At 43.0% G+C, this 20,652-nt stretch overlaps 1 protein-coding gene across 1 annotated transcript; it reads left to right on the top strand.

Annotated features, from left to right (window-relative positions):
- Positions 1-2,252: 2,252 nt before the first annotated feature.
- LOC311114089 (neuronal cell adhesion molecule-like) lies at positions 2,253-19,596 on the top strand (the record flags this gene model as incomplete). Its single annotated transcript, XM_084189371.1, has 14 exons — positions 2,253-2,517; positions 2,678-2,748; positions 2,938-3,163; positions 4,601-4,716; positions 4,973-5,177; positions 5,395-5,517; positions 7,175-7,351; positions 7,875-7,913; positions 8,831-8,902; positions 9,572-9,700; positions 12,634-12,792; positions 13,811-13,942; positions 14,085-14,163; positions 19,350-19,596. Coding segments are annotated over 14 exons (2,040 nt in total), but the record flags the coding sequence as incomplete, so codon positions are not given.
- Positions 19,597-20,652: the final 1,056 nt, after the last annotated feature.

The following is a 20,652-nucleotide window of genomic DNA, read 5'->3' on the forward strand; positions in this document are numbered from 1 at the left end:
GGCGTCGTGAGGGAGCTTGTTCCACCATTGGGGTGCCAGAGCAGCGAACAGCTTTGACTGGGCTGAGCGGGAACTATGCTTCCGCAGAGGAAGGGGAGCCAGCAGGCCAGAGGTGGATGAACGCAATGCCCTCGCCTGGGTGTAGGGACTGATCAGAGCCTGAAGGTACGGAGGTGCCGTTCCCCTCACTGCTCCATAGGCAAGCACCATGGTCTTGTAACGGATGCGAGCTTCAACTGGAAGCCAGTGGAGTGTGCGGAGGAGGGGGGTGACGTGAGAGAACTTGGGAAGGTTGAACACCAGACGGGCTGCGGCATTCTGGAACCTGGAATTAAAATTGATTTTTTGGGGGGTTTGTATCATTTTATTTACACAACATGCCTACCACTTTGAAGATGCAAAATATTTTTTCTTGTGAAACAAACAAGAAATAAGACAAAAAAAAAAAAAAAAACTTGAGCGTGCATAACTATTCACCCTCCCAAAGTCAATACTTTGTAGAGCTACCTTATGCAGCAATTACAGCTGCACGTCTCTTGGGGTATGTCTCTATAAGCTTGGCAAATCTAGCCACTGGGATTTTTGCCCATTCTTCAATGCAAAACTGCTCCAGCTCCTTCAAGTTGGATGGGTTCCGCTGGTGTACAGCAATCTTTAAGTCATACCACAGATTCTCAATTGGCTTGAGGTCTGGGCTTTGAGACATTTAAATGTTTCCCCTTAAACCACTTGAGTGTTGCTTTAGCAGTATGCTTAGGGTCATTGTCCTGCTGGAAGGTGAACCTCCGTCCCAGTCTCAAATCTCTTGAAGACTGAAACAGGTTTCTCAAGAATTTCCCTGTATTGAGCTCCATCCATCATTCCTTCAATTCTGACCAGTTTCCCAGACATAGCGTTTTCCTTGATGGCCAAAAAGCTCAATTTTAGTCTCATCTGACCAGAGTACCTTCTTCCATATGTTTGGGGAGTCTCCCACATGCTTATTTTTTTCTTTAAGCACGGCTTAAAGTGGTCCTATGGACAGATACTCCAATCTCCGCTGTGGAGCTTTGCAGGTGCTTCAGGGTTTCTTTGGTCTCTTTTTTGCCTTTCTGATTAATGCCCTCCTTGCCTGGTCCATGAGTTTTGGTGGGTGGCCCTCTCTTGGCAGGTTTGTTGTGGTGCCATATTCTTTCAATTTTTTTATAATGGATTTAATGGTGCTCCGTGGGATGTTCAAAGTTTCAGATATTTTTTTATAACCCAACCCTGATCTGTACTTCTCCACAACTTTGTCCCTGACCTGTTTGGAGAGCTCCTTGGTCTTCATTGTGCCTCTTGCTTGGTGGTGCCCCTTGCTTAGTGGTGTTGCAGACTCAGAACAGGTGTATATATACTGAGATCATGTGACAGATCATGTGACACTTAGATTGCACACAGGTGGACTTTATTTAACTAATTATGTGACTTCTGAAGGTAATTGGTTGCACCAGATCTTATTTAGAGGCTTCATAGCAAAGGGGGTGAATAAAAATGCACGCACCACTTTTCCGTTATTTATTCTTTAGAATTTTTTTAAACATTTTTTTCATTTCACTTCACTAATTTGGACTATTTTGTGTATGTCCATTACATGAAATCCAAATAAAAATAAATTTAAATTACAGGTTGTAATGCAACAAAATAGGAAAAACGCCAAGGGGGATGAATACTTTTGAAAGGCACTGTACCTGTGTGTGTGTGTGTGTCTGTCTGTCTGTCTGTGTTTCTATGTTGATGTGTGTCTTAGTGTGAATTTGATCCATGTTGTCCCTTGAGAGGCCTGTATACAGTACAGTAAGTAAGCCTGGAGGCTCCTCTATGTGTGTGTGTGTGTGTTTGTGTGTGTGTTTGTGTTGTGTGTATTAGTGTGCAGCACTAATGGCAGGACTTTTATTCCCAGATCCCTATCTAATGTCTGTTTCATTATTATCCTGAGATTGTACTATAGCTGCAGTGCTATTAAGTTTAGTAAATCGCACTGTGTTTTAATGATGTTAGCACTACTCAGAGTACTTGCTAATTATGTTTGTTCAGCACTGCCCATATCATATGTATTTAATGGTGGATTTTATGGGTTTAAAAACACGTGCAGGTTCTGATAGTGTCAGGATCTTCAAGGGTACTGTTGATAGGTATACAGTATGTCAGGGAGCTCAGAGAGATTAGGCCTGTGTCAACTATACCAAGACTGGAGTTAGATAATACATTCTAAATACCATTCTACATGTTAGCGTGTAAAAACTCATGGCTTACATTCCCTGCAATCACTCACCATTTTTCCACCTCGTTCCCCCTCAGAGTTTGTGATCCAGTACACAGACTCTCTCCACCAACATGGCCACTGGCACAACCTGACGGATGTCCCGGGTAGCAAGACCACGGCCTTCCTCAAACTGTCCCCTTACGTTCACTATACCTTCAGAGTCCTGGCCCTGAACGCTGTGGGTCTCTCCAACCCCTCCAAACCTTCCCACATGTACAAGACCAACCCTGCAGGTACAGACTCTAGGATTTACTTGTTAATAATGGGGTTGATTGTATAATTCATTGACTAAAACAGTTTATAGATTTGTGCATACTGTTGATTTGACATTCTGTTGATTTGGCATTCTGTTGATTTGGCATTCTGTTTAATTGGCATTTCTTCACCTATTAGCTCCAGATGAGAACCCCAGTGGAGTTGAAGGTTTTGGAACTGAACATGACAACCTTATGATATTGTGGAAGGTAAGCTACAGATGCAGCATTTTATTTGTAAGGAAGATGGTGTCACCTGTTCATTAATGCAGTACTGTGCAGGGTGCCTGTCAGCTGTTCATTAATGCAGGAAAAACGCCAAGGGGGAGTACTTGCTAAGTCAAACTAATGAATAACCATTGGTTCAGTAATAACAATGTGGTCATCTGTCTCTCATAGCCAATGTCAGGCCTCCAGGCTAACGGTCCAGGCCTGCAGTACAAGGTGATGTGGAGACAGAAGGATGTGGACAAGGACTGGACGTCAGTGACCGTGGCCAACGTCTCCAAGTTCATGGTCTCTGGGATGCCCACCTTCACACCATACGAGGTCAAGGTTCAAGCCATCAACGACTACGGGATTGGACCTGAGCCAGCTGTGGTCACCGGACACTCCGGAGAGGACTGTGAGTCACACATCGCCATTTAGTATCTTTAAGGATACACTATGGGACAGTTTCCTGGACTATACATCATGCTTCTTTTTTAAAACATTATCCAGAGCGACTAACAAGAGCAATTAGGGTTAGGTGCCTTGCTCAATGGCACATCGGCAGATTGTTCACCTAGTCGGCTCAGGGAGTCGAACCAGCTACATTTTGGTTACTTGCCCAACGATCTTAACCACTAGGCTACCTGCCGCCCCTAATGGAGAATCTCCATTGAAATGCTTTTAAGGTCGGGATTGAATCTGTGTCCTGAAAAGTACCTTGGCACTTGATTCCAACCTCTCTTTTAAAAAGCATGTGAAAAAGGTAATTCAAATAACCAAATTCAACCTAGCTAATTTCCGATTTATACGAAATTGTTTGACTACAGAGGTAGCAAAACTGTACTTCAAATCTATGATACTCCCCCACTTAACATACTGCTTGACTAGTTGGGCCCAAGCTTGCTGTACAACAGTAAGACCTATTCAGTCTGTCTACAAACAGGCTCTCAAAGTGCTTGATAGGAAGCCCAATAGCCATCATCACTGTCACATCCTTAGAAAGCATGAGCTCCTGAGTTGGGAAAATCTTGTGCAATACACCGATGCATGTCTTGTATTCAAGATCCTAAATGGCTTGGCTCCCCCTCCACTCAGTATTTTTGTTAAACAGAAAACCCAAACATATGGCAGCAGATCCACAAGGTCTGCCATGAGAGGTGACTGTGTAGTTCCCCTAAGGAAAAGCACCTTTAGTAAATCCGCTTTTTCTGTGAGAGCTTCCCATGTCTGGAATACACTGCCATCAGACACACACAACTGCACCACATATCACACTTTCACAAAATGCTTGAAGACATGGCTAAAGGTCAATCAGATTTGTGAACATGGTCCCTAGCTGTGTGTTGCCGCTTTCCATGTCTGTTGTCTGTAACTTGTGAGGTGTGGAAACACTTTGTTGCTTTTATGAATTTTGTCTTGCTGCTTTTTGTTCTATGTTGCTCTGTCTGTATGCTACATCTTGCTTGTCCTATGTTGCTATGTCTGTATGCTATGTCTTGTTCTATGTTGTTATTGTCTATATTGTAATTGTTTTTAATAACCTGCCCAGGGACTGCGGTTGAAAATTAGCCGGCTGGCTAAAACCGGCACTTTTACTGAAACGTTGATTAATGTGCACTGTCCCTGTAAAAATAAACTTAAACTCAAAAACTCAAAACTGACTGATGTGCTGCATGACTTGACAGATACAAAGCTGCTACGTGTTCTAGTTCTTCTTCATTTGATCTGTTCTAGGGAGTTACTGTAACTATAGCAACAATTTATAATCCTCTCAAATGAAGTGGTGTTTCCTGTCCCGTAATGTCACTGTTTTCTGTTCTAATTGTGTTCCCTCTAACCGTGTTTCCCACAGTGCCGTTGCAGGCTCCAGACAGTGTCCAGGTCCTAGTGTTAAACAGCACCCTGGCTGAGGTGCACTGGGAGCCTGTCCCCCCGAAGACAGTACGGGGACTTCTCAAGGGATACAAGGTACTGTACACAGCACTGTCTTCAAAGATGACAGAGGATAATGTAATACTGTGATACAAAACAGCCGACGCATAGAAACAGACACACAGACACACACACACACATGCATACACACACACACGCATGCATACACACACACACACACACAAACACGAACACACACGCCACTTACCCACCCCCGGAGCCTCCACAAACACATCCACCCCCCCAACAGACACACACTCATCTAACTCCTCTGTGTCTGTGTCTCTACCAGGTGTATTACTGGCGTGAGCGGAGCCTCCACAAACACAACCCCCACCACGTGAAGCAGCAGGTTCTGACCTTCAGTGGGAACAAGACTCATGGCATGCTCCCCGGCCTGCAGCCCTACAGCCTCTACCTGTTTAACGTCAGGGTCTACAACAGCAAGGGGGAGGGCCCCGCCAGCTCCACCCTGCAGTTTGAGACCCCCGAAGGAGGTAGGAGGAGCCAACATTCATTTATTCTACGTCATAAAATATAGAAATATAATTACTAGAACAGACATTCTCATTCAAGTCAACGCTCCGTGGTGGGTGGTCCGGCATCCATAGTTAGTATGCCGATTCAAGGAAGCTTTTGTGCTCAACTAAATGTACAAAAAAATACAGAAGAAAATTATTTTGTGTGAATATTCCCTTTGTGTCTATCATGCAGTTCCTGGGCGGCCATCTTTCCTGAGGATCACCAACTCTAACCTGGACTCTTTGACTCTGGAATGGGGTCCTCCCAACGACCACAACGGACACCTCACCGGCTACACCCTGAAATACCAGCCAGGTGAGGCTTCACAGGGACGTTTCTACCTACGTTAGGTTACATCAGGGATAAGATAGTAGGTCTATAGACCTAGAGGGTCTGTCAGAGATTTGAGAGCCTTTTCTTGATGATTCCAAAACTGAATAGAACACCCCCTTTCTTTGTAGTCTGTAGTGTCTCTAGTGTACAGTAGGATTACTACAGGAGGAATTACTACAGGAGGAGTTACTACAGGAGGAGTTACTACAGTAGGAGTTACTACAGGAGATGTTACTACAGGAAGAGTTACTACAGGAGGAGTTACTACAGGAGGAGTTACTACAGTAGGAGTTACTACAGGAGGAGTTACTACAGGAAGAGTTACTACAGGAGGAGTTACTACAGGAGGAGTTACTACAGGAAAAGTTACTACAGGAAGAGTTATTACAGGAAGAGTTACTACAGGAGGAGTTACTACAGGAAGAGTTACTACAGGAGGAGTTACTACAGGAAGAGTTACTACAGTAGAGTTACTACAGGAGGAGTTACTACAGGAGGAGTTACTACAGGAGGAGTTACTACAGGAGGAGTTACTACAGGAAGAGTTACTACAGGAGGAGTTACTACAGGAGGAGTTACTACAGGAGAAGTTACTACAGGAAGAGTTACTACAGGAGGAGTTACTACAGGAGGAGTTACTACAGGAAGAGTTACTACAGGAGGAGTTACTACAGGAAGAGTTACTACAGGAGGAGTTACTACAGGAAGAGTTACTACAGGAGGAGTTACTACAGGAAGAGTTACTACAGGAGGAGTTACTACAGGAAGAGTTACTACAGGAGGAGTTACTACAGGAAGAGTTACTACAGGAGGAGTTACTACAGGAAGAGTTACTACAGGAAGAGTTACTACAGGAGGAGTTACTACAGGAGGAGTTACTACAGGAAGAGTTACTACACTAGGTCCTTTACGTCTGTGTAGTACTATCACCATAGTACTCTGGTGTCATTACATAAGAGTTGAGCCTGTGTATGTACTGTGTGTTAGCTATGTATGGACAGTATGCTGTATTGACCAGAAACATCATCAAACAGAGTGAGAACCGCACAGCTTGATGGTTAATCTGATCTGTCACCCCCCTCCACCTTCCACACATACACTACTCCACCCCTCCACCATCCACCCCTCCACCTACCACCTGTCCCATCTTGCTACACCCCACCCATCTCCCTCCCTCCACCGGTCCCATCTCGCTACACCACCTCTACATTACCTCCTCCTCCACCTCTCCACTCCTCCACCTCTACATTACCTCCTCCTCCACCTCTCCACTCCTACACCTCTACATTACCTCCTCCTCCACCTCTCCACTCCTCCACCTCTACATTACCCCCTCCTCCACCTCTACATTACCTCCTCCTCCACCTCTCCACTCTTCCACCTCTACATTACCTCCTCCTCCACCTATCCACTCCTCCACCTCTACATTACCCCCTCCTCCACCTCTCCACTCCTCCACCTCTACATTACCCCCTCCTCCACCTCTCCACTCCTCTACCTCTACATTACCCCCTCCTCCACCTCTCCACTCCTCCACCTCTACATTACCTCCTCCTCCACCTCTCCACTCCTCCACCTCTACATTACCTCCTCCTCCACCTCTCCACTCCTCTACCTCTCCGCCCCTCCACCTCTTCAGTCAATAGCTCCAACGAGCTGGGTCCGATGGAAGAGCTGGCCCTGCCGGCCAACAAGACCTCTGTCACGCTCCCCAACCTCAAGTACAGCACTCGCTACAAGTTTTATTTCAATGCCAAAACAGGCCAGGGAGCAGGGCCCGTCATTACAGAGGAAGCCGTCACTATTATGGACGAAGGTAAGTGTGAATGTACGCTATTGAAGGTCGCAAGTAGAAAACTAACTTTGACTGTAGCCAAAGACGGTAGAGAACATACCCTTTAAATTGATATGGTTATGGTATGGGAGTCCTCCTTAGTTACATACCATTCCACACATGTACCATGTTGAATGGTTCAAGTCAACCCCAAACATCTAGATGGTGTATTGTGTAACTTATACTCGCTTATGAAGCATGGTTCTCTGTTTTATGTTTATAATGTGTGTCTGTTGTCCTTGTGGATCTACTATTGAATTGTCTTCGGTGTGTGAAAAAGTGTACAGCATTGTGCCAAAGCATGATATAACCTCTGTGTAGTCATGGTTGTAAGATCACTAACCGTGAGTGTGTTTCCCAGTTGTACTTTGACAGTAGCTGGTCCAGTTAGTTTTATATTACAGCATGTTCATGCTTACTCACTGGTACATTTAATGAAAGGGACATGCAGGTGTCATGTTGACCTTGATATCTACTTTTGTGTCCCCCCCCTTTCCCCTCGAAGTCCTAATGTATCAGCCTTCAGTAGACAAGGTTGGAGGAGGTACCTGTAGCGCTCAGAGTCTGCATGCTCCTCATACAAACAGATCTGGGCCCATATTTACAAAGCATCTCAGAATAAGAGTACTGACCTAGAATCATTTTTAATGAATAGATCAGCACTCATACTGTACTCTGAGATGCTTTATATATACTGCCTTGGCTTCAAAGACTGGTCCAAGCCTGCGTTCCCCTTTGAAAGACTCTCCTCCTGCTTCCACCAATCCCCTCGACCCCTCGACCCAGCAGGACCTGAATTCAAAGCTGAAACCTTGAAGATAGCTACATACAGATGTAGGATCCTAATTTGACCTATATTGTCACAGCAAGTGTAAGTGACAATAAAACATTTACAAAAATATTCCTGCAGCAACAGGATTTGAACGTTTAGTCCATAATGTTGCTTGATCGGTAGTTAGGCTATTAGCTGGTTAAAATGAGGCTACATAAAAAGTGTTAATATAACCGTGTGCTAGTGCAGGTTTTCAGTGAATTTATGTAAATCACAAAGCTCATCTGTATTTCCTGCGGTGCAGGGAAATTCTCAGCAACAATAGTGATCAAATTAAAATCCTACATCTGTAGAGACATAATTATATGATGTGGTGCTTCTTTGGCAGCACACTCAAAACTCTTCAGTGTTGTATCTTACTTTCTAACGGCGTGATGGCGACTCTGTGACTGCTGATCTATGTCTCTATGTCTATGTCTGGCTGATGTTGCGCTGTGCCGTCCCGTGCATGACATCGTGCGTGTTTGAATCCTGCTCCAACTGATCCGCTCAAACGTGCTGACTGTTTTCTCACACTTCCTTCTGCATGCATGGTGATGGACCTGTGTGTAACCAGCTCACTGTCTTACCTCTATGCCTGCTGTGTCTGTTGAGTGTTGAGTTTCTTATATTTCTCCATGTTGTTCCAGGGAACACCCAAACCCAACCCTCACCTCCCATAGCAGGGTCTCCTCCTCCTCCACGCCACCCATTCCACAAGGGTACAGCTGCTCTAGTCACTGTCCATGCACATCTGACAGTCTTAGGGATTTTCTTAATGTATTACAAATGTTCAGGCTTTATTGTCTGAATCCATTTGTAAGGCTCATTTAGGAAAGGAGGAACTGTAGATTTGATAGACTTTGAAGTAAGCCTAACTGAAAGTGGATTGGAAAATCAAAGTGCATCTTGCTTTGATTTTGACCTATAGATTCTATGATACAGACAGATGTAAATATAACGTAGGCCTACAAGCAAATGATGTGTTATTTGAATGGTATAAACCAGTGGTTCCCAACCTTTTTTGGTTACTGTATCACCAACTGAATTTTGCTCTGCCCGGAGTACCCATGAAGTACCCCCTCATGTGCATTTTACCAGTAGGCCTATGGTCTCGTGAGTCTTCTCAAGTACCCTCTGTGGATAGGCCAAGTACCCCTGGTTGGGAACCACTGGTATAAACTGTAGCAAAGTCATCTACAGGCTTAGTATCTTAGTAAGTTGAGTGTGAGTGCACAGACTTAAACAAAGTCAGACTCAGATTGATGTATTTTTACGGAGTATTTTAGGAGATTTTTCACCAGGAAGAGTTTGATTAGTACTGTATTTTTCCCTGACCTTTGACCTAGAGTGTGAGCTTCATGGTTGTCTTCTTCTTTTGTTGTGCTCAGTGCATCCAGCTGCTCCGGCATTCGGGAACGTTAGCTCTTCCGTGGGAGAGGACGGAACGCTTATCAGTTGGGAGTACTGGGGAGCGGAAAAACATGTTTATGTAGAATATATAGTTAAGAACGACAACAGTAAGACATGCTATTTTATCTACTGTACATCAGTTATACTTAAACATCTAGGTACAAGAGACTCCTACTCAATGATTGGCTAATGCAGGTTTATACAAACATTGGCAGTTATGTGTCTAGCAGAGATATGATAAATGATCTAGTCTGATTCAAATAGTATCTTTGTTGTTGGCCATAACACAGAATACTACCTTCAAACCTAATAACACACAGTAAAAAGCAGCAGAAACAGTCTAAAACAGGGATGGGCAACTCCAGTGCTCGGGGGTCGGAGTGCTGTCACACTTTTTCCCCATCCCTTGCAAACACAGCTGATTTAAACTAATTGCGTTCCTAACTGAATATCATGATTAGTTGATTATTGGAGTCAGGTGTGTTAGCTGGGGCTGAGGCAAAAGTGTGACACCAATCAGGCCCCCGAGGACTGGAGTTGCCCATCCCGAGGACTGGAGTTGCCCATCCCGAGGACTGGAGTTGCCCATCCCGAGGACTGGAGTTGCCCATCCCGAGGACTGGAGTTGCCCATCCCGAGGACTGGAGTTGCCCATCCCGAGGACTGGAGTTGCCCATCCCGAGGACTGGAGTTGCCCATCCCGAGGACTGGAGTTGCCCATCCCGAGGACTGGAGTTGCCCATCCCGGGGACTGGAGTTGCCCATCCCGGGGACTGGAGTTGCCCATCCCGAGGACTGGAGTTGCCCATCCCGGGGACTGGAGTTGCCCATCCCGAGGACTGGAGTTGCCCATCCCGAGGACTGGAGTTGCCCATCCCGGGGACTGGAGTTGCCCATCCCGGGGACTGGAGTTGCCCATCCCGGGGACTGGAGTTGCCCATCCCGGGGACTGGAGTTGCCCATCCCGAGGACTGGAGTTGCCCATCCCGAGGACTGGAGTTGCCCATCCCGGGGACTGGAGTTGCCCATCCCGAGGACTGGAGTTGCCCATCCCGGGTCTAAAAGGATATTTTTTATATCCCATAATGACTGAACTCTCAACATATCTGTAGTTGTTAGATTGACCTGCACCCAAGGTAAAAAAGACACACCTACTGTACTTGTGTTTGTAATATGAATATTTAGAAAAATTTAATTCAACAGTTTTACCATCCCCATCAGTTTTTATCCCAATAATGTAGTAAAAGCGCTGTTTCAAATAGCATATCTGATTTAGTCTGATAACACAATTTCTCACTGAGACACATCCTCTAATGAGTTTTTATAATCCCCATACTTCATTTGTAGAATTCCATGAAATAACATAATACACATTTGGGTCTTTCTATAAATAATGGGGCCAATGTGTGACATTGGGATCAAAATAAGAAAATGGTTTGAAACAAAAATGATGAGGTTTTTTATGCAGTTCCACATGTGTACTTAAAAGTGAATATATGCAAATTGCCACCTATACAACAACATAGGCCTAGGACTTGGCTGCAATAATTACAAGGACTTTTCAAGCACCAAATTGAGGAAATGTTCAAGGGAGGCCTATTTTCAAGGTAGGCTTATTCCAGTACATGAATTTCTGAGCTCCAAATTCAAGTTCAAGTAGGTTACTTCAATCCCCTTGTATTGTTTAAAATTGCAGGTGTAACATGGAAAACCAAAATGTATTTGTCATGTTATTTCATTACCAGATTATATTGTGAAGAAACCCACTAGGCTATATAATTTGTTGTCATTATATCCAGAATAATTCATAGGAATAGCGTTGGGTGTTGCGCAATAGTCTATACTACACAATTGCGAACAGTAGACGCTGTGTCCAATCCGAGGCACAAAAACATAGGAAAACATGAACACATTACCTTGATGCTTTCTCTGTTAAATCTAACGAGACCCTGCTGTAAATCAAGCAGACAACAACAGATGATCAACATCAATTCGCTAGGGATATTAGATCCAACGTGGATCCAGGCACAACTGTCTTCACCGGCGTAACGAATGAGACACCAAAATATTCCTTGAAATCACCTTTTTTTTCCAGCACTTGGGCTGTTGTAGCTTCACATGCGCTATCACAACAGCTGTTCTTCACTTGACTGTCATTCAGGAAATTCCTTCCTGGATCAGATGATGATGTGTAAAAATATCATGGCTTAACTAATCAGCTGGACACCAAATGGCATCCAACAAGTATTATGCATAATTATTGAAGAACTACGTTAATGACAGTATCAATTTAGGTTTTAGGTATCAAGGTAAGGTGACTCTTTTGGTTAGAAGCATTCGATTTAGCGATCGCATTTATTATTTTGGATTTGTGTGCCCATGAAAACTGTTTTCACACCGTAACATAACATTTCTGAGATCTCTATACAAAGAACTGTCCGACAGCTGGATCCAGGATTCTTACAGGGTTCAAGTTCAATGTCTAATTTAATGATATAACGACAACTTACACTGCCATGAATGCAAGGACAGAAAAGTCGTGTTTTATGTCACATTATTTTGAACAAATTGGTCAAGACACCAACCATGATAAAGGATTAAACATAGGTTTTAAATCAACTCGTGAATTGTATTGAATATAGCTATGATCCCCCATATATGTTAATGTAATGACATGAAAAAAAATTGTAGCTTATTATCAATGTAGCTGTAGCAAGTTGCCCAGTGTAGGAAATCCTCACTGCTACCCTAGTTTATAGAAAGACCCATTTACACAATTAGTGATATCTAATATTGATATGATAGCTGCCAGTTCATGACACAAGATAAAACCATCCCTGCATGAAACTCCATAGCCCATCCCAACGTTGTTATAATGTCAGGTGTACGGTGCACATATTAGGACATTAACAATGTTAGTCTAACTAACTATGGTAGTCCTAATATGTGCACCGTACATTTTGACTATGATGGATGTCCTAAAATGTGCACCAGACAGACAAACATCTTTCAAAGCACCTTTCTTCCTGCAACTCTCTAGGTGAAGAGGACTGGCAGAAAGAGTATGTAAATTGCTCTCAGGCCTATGTGCTGAAGGGCTTAAAGGAGGGCCTGTCCTATAGGGTACGCGTGGTTGCCAAGGGTCACGACGACCAAGCGGTGCTCCACCAATCAGAGGAGCTTTTGGTGACCGTTCCAGGTGAGGCAGCACGCGATTGGCAGGTCGTCACCTGCGCCGCCCGGCCTCACCTTGCCTTGCCCTGTGTTGCTGTAGAGATTGTGAAACATTGTTTGGTATGCTAGATGTGTTATTCTCTACTGCTCAGGCACCTGTTCAGTAGGAATACGGTCCAGTTTATTAACAGTATATCTGTTGTTGTGGTCATTCTAATGGAAACGTACGGTAGGCATGTTCAGTAGAGATGTAGACGTGGTAGTTTTCTGACCTGCATGATGTCCTCCTGTCTGTATATGTGTGTTGTTAGAAGTTAAGAACACAGGTTTTGTTTTCCTGGAGAGGCGTACAGTAAGAGCATTTTCATAAAGATGATGGATATCATTCACATAATGTAGAAGACGGATGTGTAACTGTCTAATTATCCACCTGATTGTCTTTCCTTCTGTGGTTAACTTTTGTTTTTTTTGGAATGTCTGTGTATGTGTGTGTGTGTGTGTGTGTGTGTGTGTGTGTGTGTGTGTGTGTGTGTGTGTGTGTGTGTGTGTGTGTGTGTGTGTGTGTCTGAGAGTGAAAGGAATAAAGAGCATTAGAAAAGAAGTGAATGTTGTTTACCTCACGTACTGTAGAAGTCAAGCTGTTAACCATCATTAACACTCTCTGTAATATCCACAGCTGGGATGTTTAACATAACATCACTAACATAACTATCAACAACAACAACAACAACAACATAACATCACTAACATAACAACTGTCTGTTACAGTAACACTGTGTAACAAAAAATATATATATTGCTCACAAAGGGTTCTCTGGAAACCTATGTCCATACTATCCTGTACTTATGTTTTATTGATCCATATCTACTTTAGGAGCTGTCATTACAATATGCTAATAATGGGGAGTTAATATAACTAAACGTTATTGTCCATTACATTTTCATTATATTACAGTATAGGAACAAGGTTACCTTCCTAATTTAAAGCAACCAGGCCAGTCACTAACGGTCATGTTCTCTTCCTCCCCTCTCTGCCTGACCAGCTGTACCATCCAGACAGGTGGACATCGCCACCCAGGGATGGTTCATCGGTCTGATGTGTGCCATCGCTCTCCTCATCCTCATCCTCCTCATCATCTGCTTCATCAAGAGGAACAAGGGAGGCAAATACCCAGGTGGGTGATACAATCACACATGTAAAGGCAGACACGCACGCACACACGCACACACACACACACACACAAACACACTCACTTCCGTCTCCACATCCATCACCTAGAGGTCATAGTAACAGACCCATTTGCTCTCTGTCCCTAGTGAAAGAAAAAGAGGACGCTCACACAGACCCAGAGTTCCAGCCCATGAAAGAGGATGACTGTACTTTTGGGGAATACAGGTGAGAAACGTGACTCTGTCCTCTGGAGCCCATGGGCCAAGATCCTGCCCTAAGCCCAACAACCCCACCAAGTCCCCGCTCCCTCCTCTGACCTGGTTCCTCTCAGATGGGCACGAGCCCCCCCGCCCCCCCCATCCTACTAACAGCTGACCTCCAACTGCTGGGCCTCAGACCTCCATTGGACCAGCATCGTTCTAACAGGGATTCTAGCAGTGCAGCCCTTTGGAGCTACACAGTAAAGCACAAGCCTGTTCTCATGGAAGAAGTTGGGACAGGGTCAGGGATGGGGTCAGGGACGGGGTCAGGGATGGGGACGGGATCAGGGTCAGGGACGGGGACGGGGAAGGGATTCTTCTCTGCTTAGTGTGTTGGTGGCTTGTGTGCCCACCCACCAGATTGATATTGTAGTGTGTTTGACTGTGTTGCGTCATTCGAGAAGCAGGATATACAGTATTATTCAGGTCTAAGTTTTAGTTTTTTCTAGCTTTTAAAAACTTTCCCTAGGACTGTCAGGAAAATGTGCAGTATTCAGTTGCAGCATCCCAAACTGGCATGCGTAGATACTGTACCTGCCCCATTAATGTCTCATTTCTAACCAAATGAATCCCTTGTAACGAGTACATTATGCGTATCAATATAGCTATTCTATTATATAATATACGTGCTTAGTAAATTAATGTTTGCATACATAAGCATACATACAGTGAGGACACTCATCCCAGTCCATATTAGCTCTTACTATCTGCAGTAATCTAGATATGCTTGCAATAGCATCCTCTAACTATCTGCAGTAATCTGGATATGCTTGCAATAGCATCATCTAACTATCTGCAGTAATCTGGATATGCTTGCAATAGCATCATCTAACTATCTGCAGTAATCTGGATATGCTTGCAATAGCATCCTCTAACTATCTGCAGTAATCTGGATATGCTTGCAATAGCATCATCTAACTATCTGCAGTAATCTGGATATGCTTGCAATAGCATCCTCTAACTATCTGCAGGAATCTAGATATGCTTGCAATAGCATCATCTAGTAATGTTTCTAGACTGCTTGCTTTTCCAACCAACCATGCAGATATTAATTAATAATATTATATTAAGAACATTGAAGCACTTTATGTATGTATAGCGTTTTGGAAACATTATTTTGTACTGGTCCAGCTTTTTTCCAATTTATATGATGGGTTTTGTTTTAATATTTGATATTATTACTTTTTTGTATCATATATTTAAACCTAAATATGTTATATAATATACATGATATGCTGTGATACATACATCTATAGATTATGGATATATAATGTTGTCTGATGTGCATGGTGTGATGAAGATCTTATATGAAACTCACTGTAGGCAATAATGTCTTAGATGAAATCCTAGATATGTACAGTATATGTAATCCAGTATGAAGCTATCAGCATGTTGGAGGGACGTGGCCAGCACTGAGAGTACTGTCAGTTTTAGGGCTAAAAGGATGCTGTTTATATTGTCCACATCATAACTCTATCTAGTTTATGATCATAACATGAGAGAAACCCTAATAAGTCCATTAAAATAAGAAAAAAATTGACAATATAACAGAGTTTATACTGTTCAAATAACGAGTATTAGACAATATATCACAAGGCTAAATGTATGATATAAAGTGCCTTTGTGAAGAGATATCATACTTTCCATCCATGCCATTATTCCAACCAAGGTGGACTGGAGCTTTATGTCAATAAAGACATACCAACCTAACTCTAATGAGCTGTTCTGGTGTGACTACAGGCTTACATAACAACCTACAGTGCCTTGCAAAAGTATTCATCCCCCTTGGCATTTTTCCTATTTTGTTGCATTACAACCTGTAATTTAAATGGATTTTTATTTGGATTTCATGTAATGGACATGCACAAAATAGTCCAAATTGGTGAAGTGAAAAAAAAAAGAAAGACTTGTTTAGTTAAATAAAGTCCTCCTGTGTGCAATCTAAGTGTCACATGATCTGTCACTTGATCACAGTATATATACACCTGTTCTGAAAGGCCCCAGAGTCTGCAACACCACTAAGCAAGGGGCACCACCAAGCAAGCGGCACCATGAAGACCAAGGAGCTCTCCAAACAGGTCAGGGACAAAGTTGTGGAGAAGTACAGATCAGGGTTGGGTTATAAAAAAATATCAGAAACTTTGAACATCCCACGGAGCACCATTAAATCCATTATAAAAAAATTTGAAATAATATGTCACCACAACAAACCTGCCAAGAGAGGGCCGCCCACCAAAACTCACGGACCAGGCAAGGAGGGCATTAATCAGAGGGGCAACAAAGAGACCAAAGATAACCCTGAAGGAGCTGCAAAGCTCCACAGCGGAGATCAGAGTATCTGTCCATAGGACCACTTTAAGCCGTACACTCCACAGAGCTGGGCTTTACAGAAGAGTGGCCAGAAAAAAGCAAACACGTTTGGTGTTCGCCAAAAGGCATGTGGGAGACTCCCCAAACATATGGAAGAAGGTACTCTGGTCATATGAGACTAAAATTGAGCTTTTTGGCCATCAAGGGACACGCTATATCTGACGCAAACCCAACTCCCCTCATCACCCCGAGAACACCATTCCCACAGTGAAGCATGGTGGTGGCAGCATCATGCTGTGGGGATGTTTTTCATCGGCAGGGACTGGGAAACTGGTCAGAATTGAAGGAATGATGGATGGCGCTAAATACAGGGAAATTCTTGAGGGAAACCTGTTTCAGTCTTCCAGAGATTTGAGACTGGGACGGAGGTTCACCTTCCAGCAGGACAATGACCCTAAGCATACTGCTAAAGCAACACTCAAGTGGTTTAAGGGGAAGCATTTAAGTGTCTTGGAATGGCCTAGTCAAAGACCAGACCTCAAGCCAAATGAGAATCTGTGGTATGACTTAAAGATTGATGTACACCAGCTGAACCCATCCAACTAGAGGGAGCTGGAGCTGTTTTGCATTGAAGAATGGGCAAAAATCCCAGTGGCTAGATGTGCTAAGCTTATAGAGACATACCTCAAGAGACTTGCAGCTGTAATTACTGAAAAAGGTGGCTCTACAAAGTATTGACTTTGGGGGGGGGTGAATAGTTATGCACGCTCAAGTTTTATTTATTTATTTGTTTGTTTCACAAGAAAAAATATGTTGCATCTTCAAAGTGGTAGGCATGTTGTGTAAATCAAATGATTACAACCCCCCCCCCCCCCAAAAAAAAACAAATTTAATTCCAGGTTGTAAGGCAACAAAATAGGAAAAATGCCAAGGGGGGGGGAATACTTTCGCAAGGCACTGTCCATACTGCTATGTTAGGATGGGTGTGTGGGTGCTCTATGCTTAGACACAGAAGGGTACAGTAAAACACAGATATAAAACACTGATGGGTTACCAAGTGTACAAGATACAAGTCAGTCTAGTCTCTAGTCTGCTGAACTAGTTCTGTCTACAGATGAAAACATTATTCCCATTTTAAAACGTAGTAAAATGTAGTCCTTAGTAGCTCAGCTGGTAGAGCATGGCGTTTGCAACGCCAGGGTTGTGGGTTCGATTCCCACGGGGGGCCCAGTATGAAAATGTATGCACTCACTAACTGTAAGTCGCTCTGGATAAGAGCGTCTGCTAAATGACGTAAATGTAAAATACTCTCAATTCTGCCATGACAGGATCTATTTATACTCATAGCATATATAGCAATCCCCTGTGTGTGTGTGTGTGTGTGTGTGTGTGTGTGTGTGTGTGTGTGTGTGTGTGTGTGTGTGTGTGTGTGTGGATGAGGAGTTAGTGGTTATATAGCTCTCCCTCTGATCATTCTATATGTTCTTCCTGCACTGTGTATTGGGGGATGTAGGTGTCAGGCAAGGTAAGGAAGGGTACTGCTAGGTGTCAGGCAAGGTAAGGAAGGGTACTGCTAGTTGTCAGGCAAGGTAAGGCAAGGTAAGGAAGGGTACTGCTAGGTGTCAGGCAAGGTAAGGAAGGGTACTGCTAGTTGTCAGGCAAGGTAAGGCAAGGTAAGGAAGGGTACTGCTAGGTGTCAGGCAAGGTAAGGAAGGGTACTGCTAGGTGTCAGGCAAGGTAAGGAAGGGTACTGCTAGGTGTCAGGCAAGGTAAGGCAGGGTACTGCTAGACTAGCATGAGAGGAGGAACCAAAGGGGTGATATCTGTTATATAAACAGTAACTAAAGCCACTTGGAGAAAAAGGCCTGCTGTAAAAACCATCACAGGGTTACACCACTGTCCTTATATGTCTTCTAAACGGTCATGAACTGTCATAAAGCCTACATAGTGATATCGTAACATATCATAGTAATTTTTTTTCTGCCATATGCAGTGATTTCCATAATGTAACTGCAGTTAGATTTTATCCTGATTACGTTAGTTATTTTCATGTGTGATATAAGCTGACATAACCTGTTATGAATGGTAATAACAGGTGTAATTAATTATTAATGATCATTATGAAAGCTTTATGAAGGAGCGTTCACCTGCTATTCACTGTCATGAATCATAACCTCACATTGATTTCATTGTTGACTAACTAATGCTCAAAGAAAGCATTCTTTGCTGTTTCTTCATTTTTTTGCAAAATTGTGATAATGTGTATTTTTTGCTTTGGGGCATTTCATATCATTGCCTTGGATTTTCTGTTTTTCATTGCAACCTTTGTTGGTGAGAAAAGTTGATGTCCAGCAACACAGTACATATGTATTATTTTCCACCTCATGTTATGGTTTCAGGGGGAATTTGGAACAGGTATGATTTTGCTTGAATTTCCCTGTTGCGTGATGGAACCAACTAATCGCTCATGTCTACCATTTTTTTTAGACTTGGGGCAAAGTAAATTTCGCTACAGAAAATGAATCTGCTGCAGTGGACAGACATGTTAATGACTATCAGAAGTAGTACTATTTAAGTAAACATTTGAGTATTTATACAATATTATCATAAGTAACTAAAATTGTAGATTTGGTGGGATAGATCAATGGATCAGGCCTTAGGCTATCCTACTTTCAATATGAATAAGGAAATTACAAAACTACCAAAGGTAATTTCACCTGGGTAACCAAAGTAAAATGAATTGGCGGCTCTTCAGCGCTCCATCTAAAAAAATGGCCATGCACTAAACTCATTTTTTACCTCATCCTGTCATCATAACACCTGCATGTCCTTTTCTCCTAGTGACACTGAGGACCATAAGCCGTTAAAAGGGAGCCGCACACCTTCTTACAGGACGGTGCACAGGGACAACAGTGACGAAAGTTTAGTTGACTATGGCGGCGATGGCGGAGACGGACAGTTCAACGAGGATGGGTCTTTTATTGGACAGTATAGTGGAAATAGCTCCACCAGGGAAACTGCTGTGGGTCACGAGCACTCTGAGGCCCCCTCCCCGGTTAATACAACCGCTATGAATTCCTTTGTGTAGCCAGTCAACCGGTCAGCCAGGCCACTAGGTGGCGCTACATTATATTGAACTTTTTGTGTGTCGGCAGAAAAATGGACAGCCAGGCCACTAGGCGGCATTGCAGATACTGATATTTTTTGGGTAGTTAATTAGACGTTTATCCTCCCAGCCTATAGGAGACGCTGCGGTGACTGTTCCATCCCCCATCTCACAGGGCTGTCCAATCACATCATTGTGTGGCTAATCATCATCATCATCACATGCCCCACCCATCTGCACCCAGAACCACCTATGAGAACCACACTACTGTCACAGACACATAAGAGACACATTGGAGATACTAGATACTCCTGGAGGACTACGATTCTAATACAGTGCATGGAAATCCTGAAATTATGTACAACCATATATTAACACATTGAGATGAATGCTGATTAGTATATTACATGGAAGATATTGTCTATCTTGGACTACTATACGGTTCACATTTGAATTATTTACCATATTGTTTTTCCAGTCAAAGCATTATATTGATATTATTGTGTATGTTAGAGATACTTTAATACACCATAAAGAGGCATCAATGTCTTTGTGGACATAGTGGTGAAATGTGTTACTAAATGTACGGCTATTATTCTATGGATTTTTTGCAAGACAGGGGCAGTTTGTACAGTTTATACAGTTGTTGTTGCAGAAAGGTTGAATTTACAGTCACATAGTGAAAGGTTGAATTTACAGTAACAATGGTTGGATTTACAGTAACAAAGGTAAAGGTTGAATATACAGTCACATAGTGAAAGGTTGAATTTACAGTAACAAAGGTTGGATTTACAGTAACAAAGGTAAAGGTTGAATATACAGTCACATAGTGAAAGGTTGAATTTACAGTAACAATGGTTGAATTTACAGTAACAAAGGTAAAAGTTGAATATACAGTCACATAGTGAAAGGTTGAATTTACAGTAACAAAGGTAAAGGTTGAATTTACATTGCAGGATTTTGTACAGTATGTATATCCAGACAGAGAGCTCCTAAAAGTATTCTTCTTTTGCCTAAAAAATCAATACTTCAAACAGC

This window comes from Coregonus lavaretus (genome assembly GCF_964263955.1).
Source record: "Coregonus lavaretus genome assembly, contig: HAP1_SCAFFOLD_4045, whole genome shotgun sequence".
In the NCBI taxonomy this organism is placed as follows: domain Eukaryota; kingdom Metazoa; phylum Chordata; class Actinopteri; order Salmoniformes; family Salmonidae; genus Coregonus; species Coregonus lavaretus.